Raw genomic sequence first — 9,389 nt, 5'->3', positions numbered from 1 at the left:
AAGTGATTGTCTAAGGCTAGTAGGGGATGGTTCGATATATTTAAGAAAGAAGTGTTTGGTTATCCATTAAACAGTACATTAGACATGTACTGTAATTAAGGAAGGTTATAGCAGGGAATCATTTGGGGGTCTGGAACACATTAATTCAATTTACATTCTTTCTAATGGGAAAAAAACGATTTGGTTTTCAAACGAATCGCTTCTCTAACAGCCTTCCAGAACAAATTAAGTTCAAGAACCAAGATTCCACTGTACTGGTAGTGCTATTTTAAAAAATACTTGCAGATAAGTGCCAAGCTTTGCAAACCAGAACTTCCTTTTGGATTTTCATTAAACTTTAGATTTGCCTCCTAATGCTTTAATCATGATTTCCTGTTAAATATAAAGTGACATTTTGTAATGGCAGTTTGGCTATCTAACAAATTTGTGATGAAATTATTAGATATTGTTACTCAAGGACCAAAATTCTTATATCCCAAAGGTTATTTGACAAATTTATAAATAAAAATGAGATTATTCATTTTATTTTGACTCTAAAAAACCATTAAATTACAATAAGACATTACATATACAATAAAAATTAAAGTATCCATTGAATTCAGTAAAACAGCATCACACTGGAAAAAATAGTCAAGCCCAGCTGGCATGACTCAGTGATTGAGCATCGACCTATGAGCCAGGAGGTCATGGTTTGATTCCTGGTCAGGGCACATGCCCAGGTTGCAGGCTCAGTCCCCAGGGTGAGGCGTGCAGGAAGCAGCCCATCAATGATTCTCTCTTATCATTGATGTTTCTATCTCTCCCTCTCTTAAATAAATAAAATCAATTTAAAAAATAGTCATAAAATTAGCTCTTAATCTTTTCTGGGGACAGAGAAGCAGAAGAAAATGAGATTAAAATTAAAAATCCACTACCCCAAACAGGGTAAAGGTGAGACAATCATTTATTTATTAGACAGGGCAGGTCATTAAAAGTGAGGAAACATATTCAAAAGAATGTGCTTTTCTTGTGTTATAGGCACTGATGCTCACAACAAACAACACTGCTCAATACGTCATGGAAACAGGCCACATAGAGCCAAGAAGATGCTGTCATGCCACTGAAAAAGGAGTTACACTGCTTAGGAAACATTCCCTAAGGCAGTGGTTCTCAACCTTGGCTACACATTAGAATCATCTGGGAATCTTTTTAAAATCCTGATTTCTGGGCCTCATCCTCCAGAAATTCTGTTTCTTTGTTACTAATGTTGTGGCCCCACCCCATAACAAAGAAACAGAATTTCCAGAGGATGAGGCCCAGAAATCAGGATTTTAAAAAGATTCCCAGCCCTGGCTGGATTGGCTCACTGGATAGAGCATCAGCCTGGGGACTGAAGGGTCCCAGGTTTGATTCCTGTCAAGGGCATGTACCTTGGTTGCGGGCACATCCCAAGTAGGGGATGTGCAGGAGGCAGCTGATCGATGCTTCTCTCTCATCGATGTTTCTAACTCCATCCCTCTCCCTTTCTCGGAGGATGAGGCCCAGAAATCAGGATTTTAAAAAGATTCCCAGGTGATTCTAATGTGCAGCCAAGGTTGAGAACCACTGGGTTACAGAGAGCTCCAATTCACTGTTCTACATTTTCTACACCTGAGCCATTAGCTCATAGCATTTGGCTGGTTCCCTGGTTACTAAGAAGTGAGTCTTCCCATATTCTAGAGAGCTTTCAATAGTTCAGACTTCTGAATGTCACTGAAATCAGTCATCTGCAGGCTGAATTAGCTTACATTACTACATTTTTGGGCCTTACCCTAGGTCAGAGGTGGAGACTGTCTTGCCCATGGACTGAGCCATATAAGGCCCACAAAATCACTTGGTCTGGCCCTGCCAAGGCATTGGGGGTGAGTTAATTAAATGTTTAACCAAATACAGCAGGCTAATTTTTAGGTTGATAATTTTGTATGGCCTGCGAATGATGTTATAAATACCCAAATGGCCCTTGGCAGAAAAAAAGTTCCCCACCCCTACCCTAGGTAGTCATGGACTGTCTCATAGTATAAATAAAATTTGGACCTAACCTATTTAGCCCTGTTAAAATTCACCTGAATCACTTCAGTTCGATGGTACATACTTGAAAAAGATAGCAGAAATTCACTGGAGGAAAGTAAAGAAATTCGGGAAGTTCACCTGGCCCTGAGTATATAAGCTGCTAGCAAAGTGAGACACATTTGAAAACTACTATGTCAATTATTTTCCAAATTATTTGGCATCATTTTTAGCAGGACTTTACTGGCTAGGCAGGCAAAGATTTCAATATCCACTCTAGAGACTAACCAAAATATTATAAGTAGTAGTATGTCATGAATATTTGGTTATGAGGAAAAAACTATTCAGCATGCGATTGAATGGGAAACCTATTAGGTATCTGACATTCCGTCCTTACATCTACTGATTTTACCAACCACTTCCTTTCACAGTAGTCACAGTTCTTAAGATGACAAGTTCTCATTCCACATAGGACAAAAGCCTATTTAGGAAGCCATTCATGAAAGACCAGATATTATATGAATTCATTTATAGTAAATGACCAGAAGGCAAATCATAGAGATTGAAAGTAGATTAGTGGTTGCTTGGGGCTGGGAGGCATTAGGAGAAAATGAAATATGAATGCTTAAAAGGTAGAGGGTTTCTTTTTGGGGTGATGACAATGTTCTCAAATTGACTGTAGTCATGGTTGCACAACTTGTGACTATATTGTAAAACCACTGAATTATACCTTTTAAATGGCTGAATTGTAAGGTATGTGAATTATATCTTAATAAAGTTGTTATGAAAACATATTAGGAAGGGAAGACAGTCCCAAGAGAACATGAGGCTCTTGCAAATCCAGTCATATCTGAAACAGCATACAAGCTGATATATAAGGAGCTGGTTTCTCACACACTATTTTGATTTGATTATCACCACTTTTGATTAACCCCTGACAACATTTTTAACTAATTTCTAAATTATTTTAGGTTATCAGAAGATTGATAACTTTGTTTTCCTTAGAGATCATAGTCAGTGTTTCACAGAAAGACTAGGTTGGCAAAACAAAGCTAAACAAAACAATAAAAACCCAATAAAAAAAATAATCACCTGCTTTGGGGCTATGCATTTTACAAGGCAGAATAGAAGAGCTGAGGTTCATTCCTAAAGGAAAAAAAAATGCCATCAAATGTAAGGGCATCATGTCTCTTGTCTAAAGCACATTTCCTTTTCAAATCTGCATAGATATTCCCTTTACATCTATACAGTTCAACATAAGCCATATTTATATACCTGTAGAATTCAATAAAATCAATGTTCTCTACAAAGAAATGTTAAGCTTTCTGCAGATCAAAAAGCTAGCCAAATTTCCTTAAAACTAAAATTACTCTTTCTAAAAAGCACTATTCTGTATCTTCAGCCTCATAAAACTAAAATTACTATTTCTAAAAAATTTCTACTCTGTATTAACATACCATGATGATGGAAAACTCTAAGCCTGCTACAAGTCAAAAGCTACAAAACAATTTCTTTAAAAATGACCTGAATTTTTAAAAAATATATTAGTTCCAAATATTTAGAACATATTGGGCCAAATTTCTTTGAAGCCTACCTTTAACAAGAAATTTATTTTTACTAATTCACTAGTGTAATATGCAATAAAGAAAGACTTTGCATAAGTTAAACTGGCTAATTACAAGTAATCAGTTTTCCTCAGTGATTACTATTCCTCTACATAGGCAGGGTAATTAAATCACAAAGGGTCTTTTTGGTGTATCTTCAACTATTCTTACACTACATAACCAATTAGGGAATTTTTTACAGTTAAACAGAACACAAGTAGCTTTATAGGAAGTTGAGTGTGTTAAATATACATATGTTTGTTATGAAAAAGAATTTCTGACACAAAAATTGCTCACTGCACAGAGAAGCATAGAGAAGTGATGAAACAAGACAGCTGATGTTAGATGGTACATGGGAGTCAGGTGGAGTGAGAAGTCATAGATAAATTAAAAACTGGCAAGTATCTGTTGAAGCAGAGCCACTTTTTAGGGGGCATAAGAAAAAATGATGTCACCTTTTTAAATCTCTTTAGAGAAGTCAATTTGTTGTTAAGAAATGAAGACCAAATTTAAAAAAAAGAAATGAAGACCATTTTATTACCATTAATGCTGCAAAATGCAGTAGTCACACTGATTCCAAAAGGATCCTAAATACTGTAGTGCAAAGAAAAGAAACCTAAGAAAATAATTACAAAAAAACCCCACACATTTTCCCCAAAGAAATGTGTTCAAAACAGTGACTCTTAAAGACAGAGGGAGATTCCACACAGAAGAGGAGGAGACAGTGTGATCACAGAGACAAAAGAGGGAGTGATGTGGTCACAAGCCAAGGGATGCTCAGAGGCATCAGAAGCTGCAAGAGCCAAGGAACAGATTCTCCCCTAGGGCGTTTGGTGGGGGTACAACCCTGCTGACACCTTGATTTTGGACTTCCAGGCTTCAAAACTGTGAGAGAATAAATTTCTGTTGTTTAAAAAAAAACACACAAAAAAACAGTGACTCTTACAAAAGATGTCAATTTGTTGTAAATGAAAAAAAGAATTCTCACTATGAAAGATCAAGGGCTCCTTTCACAAATAATTAGTACTGCATCAATAACTTGACGTTCACTGCAGCACTATTTACAATCTATATATATAAAAGCCCAGTGACCGAATGATGGAACGACCTGTCCACCAGTCACTGTGTTGTGCACTGACCACCAGGGGGCAGATGCTCAATGCAGGAGCTGCCCCCTGGTGGTCAGTGTGCTCCCACAGTGGGAGCGCTGTTTGGCTGACCGGGATGAGTGGCTGCTCCTGCAGTGGGAGCAGCCGCTAGCAGGCCAGGGTGAGGCCGAGTCTCTGTACCTATCAAATACCTGAGACAATCCAGACTCTGGCCTGACCCCACCAGCTGATGCAGGCCCTCTAAGGTGTGTTCTAGAAAGAGCGTGGGGAGCAGGCACAGGCGGATGGCAAGAGGGACATGACTGTGGACCCCCCGGGGAGGCTGTCCTGATGGCTGAGGATCCTGGAGCACAGCTGCCCTGAACATCCCTGATGGTGTCACCTACCTGGCATCACACATCAAGGACATTCACCAAGTGGCTTTGGGGTGCAAAGCTCTCCGCCAGGTTCCTCCAGGACATAGAACACACCTTTACCCAAGACATTACCCCGAAATATCAGCTCAGACTAATTTCTTCATTCAGCAGCGGCTCAGAGAGCGGGTCCACAGCCACTCAGCTGACCGAGATGAGTGGCGCTACCATAGTGGGCCGATTTCCGCAGGCTACTCCCCCCACCAGTGCACAAATCCGTGTACCCGGCCTTTAGTAACCAAGATGTGGAAACAGCCCAAATGCCCATCAGTAGATGAGTGGATAAAAAAGCTATGGTTCATTTACAAATGGATTACTAGTCGGCAGTAAAAAGAAGGAAATCTTGCCTTTTGTGAGAGCATGGATGGATGTGGAGAGTATTATGCTAAGTAAAATAAGCCAGTCAGAGAAAGACAAGTACCATATTATTTCACTTATATGTGCAATTTAATGAACAAAATAAACTAAGAACCAAAATAGAAACAAACTCATAGATACAAAGAACAAATTGACAGCTGTCAGAGGGGAGGGGGGTTGGAGGGCTAGGTGAAAAAGGTGAAAGGATTAAACAAAAAGAAAACTCAAAGACACAGACAACAGTATGGTGATTACCAGAGGGTGAGTGAGGTGAGGGAAGATAGAAGAGGGTAAAAAGGGTATAAATGGTAATGGAAAGAGACTTGACTTGGGGTGGTGAACACACAATACAATATACAGATGATACATTATAAAATTGTACACCTGAAACTTATATAATTTTATTAACCAATGTCACCCCAATAAATTCAATTAAAAAAATAAATAAATCTTGAAATTCTCCAAAAAAAATAATTTGATTACAGTGTACAAACAAGGGCCACAGACTTGTTTTAGTTAGATCTAAAAGATCAATATAAATACTTATGGGGGGAGTGTTTTATACTCCAAACTCCAATATTCCAACTCTGTGTCCTGTACTGTTATGATTTGCAAAAATCTTAACGACGCAGGGATTCAAGTTTTCGTAACTTCAACGATGTGTTAGAGGACAATGCATCTTGATTTGAAGAATTTGTTGTATCTGAAGGCCGAAACAGTACTCTACCACGATGATTAAATACATAAAATGATGGATGATTCCTTAATGTGTCAAATGTCCTTAAAAGAAAAAAAAGCATTAATTTTAGATAAATCCTTATAAAAAGCCCATTTGAAAATAAGCAGGCTTCTGGTGAATTTGCTATTGGTTATATTTAAAACTATGTTTAAATTCATGAAACCAGATCATAAATGGTAATCATACTGTATCTCATTTCTTGTATAAGGAAAATAAAAAACCTGGAAAAGCAATATATAGCCATGGAATTTTTCATTCAGCCAGTCCTTCCAGTATGCCTATGAATAACATAAGTAGTTACTCAACTTTAATCACCTCTGAAGATCTAACATAAGCCCATGCCAAATAATTTTTTTCAAAAACCAGTACAGAGATTGTACCTTTGATTAGCCTCATTTGGCCATCACTATCCAAGTCCTATGATCATCTGAAAGACCTGTTTTCTAAACATAGTTCAAAGATAACAAAAAAATTCCTTAAATTTCTTTGGTCTTTCTGAACCTGCTGTTGTCCAAATTCATATATTTACCACCTAGTAAAATCATATTTTGCTACCATCTACTTAATGCCTTTCTGTTTTACTTCTTTTTTAAAAAATATATTCTTATTGACTTCAGAGAAGAAAGCAGAGAGAGAGAGAGAAACAATGATGAGAATCACTGATCGGTTGCCTCCCGCACGCCCCCCCACTGGGGATTGAGCCCAAAACCTGGGCATGTGCCCTTGACCGGAATCGAACCCAGAACCCTTCAGTCTGCAAGCAGATGTTCCAACCACAGAGCCAAACCAGCCAGGGCTACGTCTTTCTTTCCTGGCCTTTGCCGGTGATTCTTAGTAGACTCTTTGTAAGAACAGTAGTGGGTGATTACAGTGGCGTATCCTTTCTTCTTCTCCAGTGAGAGATATGTGGTCTAATAAAGTTCACAATCACCTAAGTGTATGGCTTTTAGTGTTGGTTTGTTTCTAAAACAGGAAGCCTGAGATGTGACTATTTAAAATGTAAATAAAAAGAGGTTGATTTTCCTCTAACACAGCCGTGGGCAAACTACAGCCTGCGGGCCGGATCCGGGCCCGTTTGAAATGAATAAAACTAAAAAAAAAAAAAAAAGACCGTACCCCTTTATGTAATGATGTTTACTTTGAATTTATATTAGTTCACACAAACACTCCATCCATGCTTTTGTTCCGGCCCTCCGGTCCAGTTTAAGAACCCATTGTGGCCCTTGAGTCAAAAAGTTTGCCCACCCCTGCAAATATTTATTGTGAATCCTCACAAGAAAATATTATAAAAGGTTAAATTTTCCAGAATAAAGAAGTGGGTAAAGTTCAGAGATGGAAATGAACAAAGCTAAAGGATGGTTTTATAAAAGAAATATTGCCCTGGCTGGTGTGGCTCAGTTGGTTGGGCATTATCCCATGCACTGAAAGATTGCCAGTTCAATTCCCCTTCAGGGCACATTCCCAGGTTGCAGGTGGGGACATGCAGGAGGCAGCTGATCAATGTTTCACTTTCACATCGGTGTTTCTCTCTACCCTCCCTTTATCTCGCTCTAAAAATCAATAAAAAGTCTTTTTAAAAAGAAATACTGACAAGAAAAGCAAGCAAAGTTCATGAAAATAGCTTAGAAGAAGTACAGGAGAAAAAAGAAAGCAGAATAATAAATATACTTTAATACAGGGGTAGAAAAGGGCCTGAGAACAGAGTTTATATCACAGATTAGGTTCAAGTAATAAAGGAAACAGAAAATCCCTTATTCTTCCAAAGATAGAGCTGAGTCAGAGGACAAAAGAGGAAAATAGGAAGGAAGGAGAGGAAAGCAAAGAGAAGGAAGGAGACAGAAGGAAGGAAAAAAATTTCTGAGGGAATATCTTCCTATATATCTATTTCCACCCACCTATCTATCCAAACAACCAATAAGTAATTTTAGGCAAACACAACATCTTATTCTAATATCAATAGTCTGTCATTCAACTTCCATTTTTCCTATCATATCAAACAGTGCCTCAATATTTTGATTTCATTACAGACATATTGTATAATCAAAATGTAAAAACCAACTTTTAAGTACCAGAACACATACATTTATGTAAATGAAGCAAAACTCTTAAGAAATTAAACGCTTACTAAAAGGGGAAAACTTACTTATTTTTTAGTTCTGAAGTGGCATCCATGTCTTTAAACTCCCCTGCAATATGAACTATACCATAACAGGTAACCGCAAAGGCCAGAAGTGTCTGAAGAACTATCTGTGAGCATAAAAATTAAAGATTACTAAATACAAGTATTATTATAAACCTTTACAATTTTATCTCCATAAAATTTTAGCTTCTAACAGGTATTTCTCCCAGATCCTATCAAGGAGTCAATTCTTAGTTTAAAGATTTTGACTTAAACACTATAAAATCTGTAAATTCTGTGGATTGGTGCTGGGGTCCTTGGCTACAAAAATACTTGTGGGTTTTGCTCAAATAACAAAAACAGGTACTGAACCCTAGCCAGCTTGGCTCAGTGGATAGAGCGTTGGACTGTGGACTGAAGGGTCCTGGGTTAGAGTCTGGTCAAGGGCACATGCCTGGGTTGCGGGCTTGATCCCCAGTAGGGGGCGTGCAGGAGGCAGCTAATCGGTGGGTCTCTCTCATCATTGATGATTCTATCTCTCTCTCCCTCTCCTTTCCTCTCTGAAATCAATAAAAATATATTTAAAAAAACAGGTATGAGCCATTCAAAACTCAGTTATCAACTACTATTTGCTTCCAAAAGCAACTGAGAATTTTTAATGTATTATTGTTAAATATCATCCTATATAGTAAAAGGCTAATATGCAAATCAACCAAATGCGGAACAACCGGTCGCTATAATGCACACACTCCACCAGGGGGCAAACGCTCAATGCAGGAGCTGCCCCCTGGTGGTCAGTGCACTCCCACAGGGGGAGCACGGCTCAGCCAGAAGCCAGGCTCACGGCTGGCGAGTGCAGTGGCGGTGGCAGGAGCCTCTCCAACCTCCGTGGCAACGCTAAGGACCCCTCGGGGGAGTGGGCCTAAGCCGGCAGGCTGACATCCCCCGAGGGATCACGGACTATGAGAGGGCACAGGCCGGGCTGAGAGACCCCACCCCAGTGCCAGAATTTTTGTGCCCCAG

At 38.8% G+C, this 9,389-nt stretch overlaps 1 protein-coding gene across 1 annotated transcript in view; it reads right to left on the bottom strand.

The window, feature by feature from the left end:
• Positions 1-5,883: 5,883 nt before the first annotated feature.
• MMGT1 (membrane magnesium transporter 1) overlaps positions 5,884-9,389 on the bottom strand; it is a 16,784-nt gene continuing 13,278 nt past the window's right edge. Inside the window, exon 4 of the mRNA XM_006082056.3 lies at positions 5,884-6,288. Coding sequence (XP_006082118.1) covers positions 6,129-6,288 — 160 coding nt within the window. The 3' untranslated portion in view covers positions 5,884-6,128. The remainder of the gene's footprint in view (positions 6,289-9,389) is intronic.

Source organism: Myotis lucifugus, unplaced genomic scaffold (assembly GCF_000147115.1).
Source record: "Myotis lucifugus unplaced genomic scaffold, Myoluc2.0 scaffold_2, whole genome shotgun sequence".
In the NCBI taxonomy this organism is placed as follows: Eukaryota; Metazoa; Chordata; class Mammalia; order Chiroptera; family Vespertilionidae; genus Myotis; species Myotis lucifugus.
This window is presented reverse-complemented; position numbering and strand designations above follow the sequence as displayed.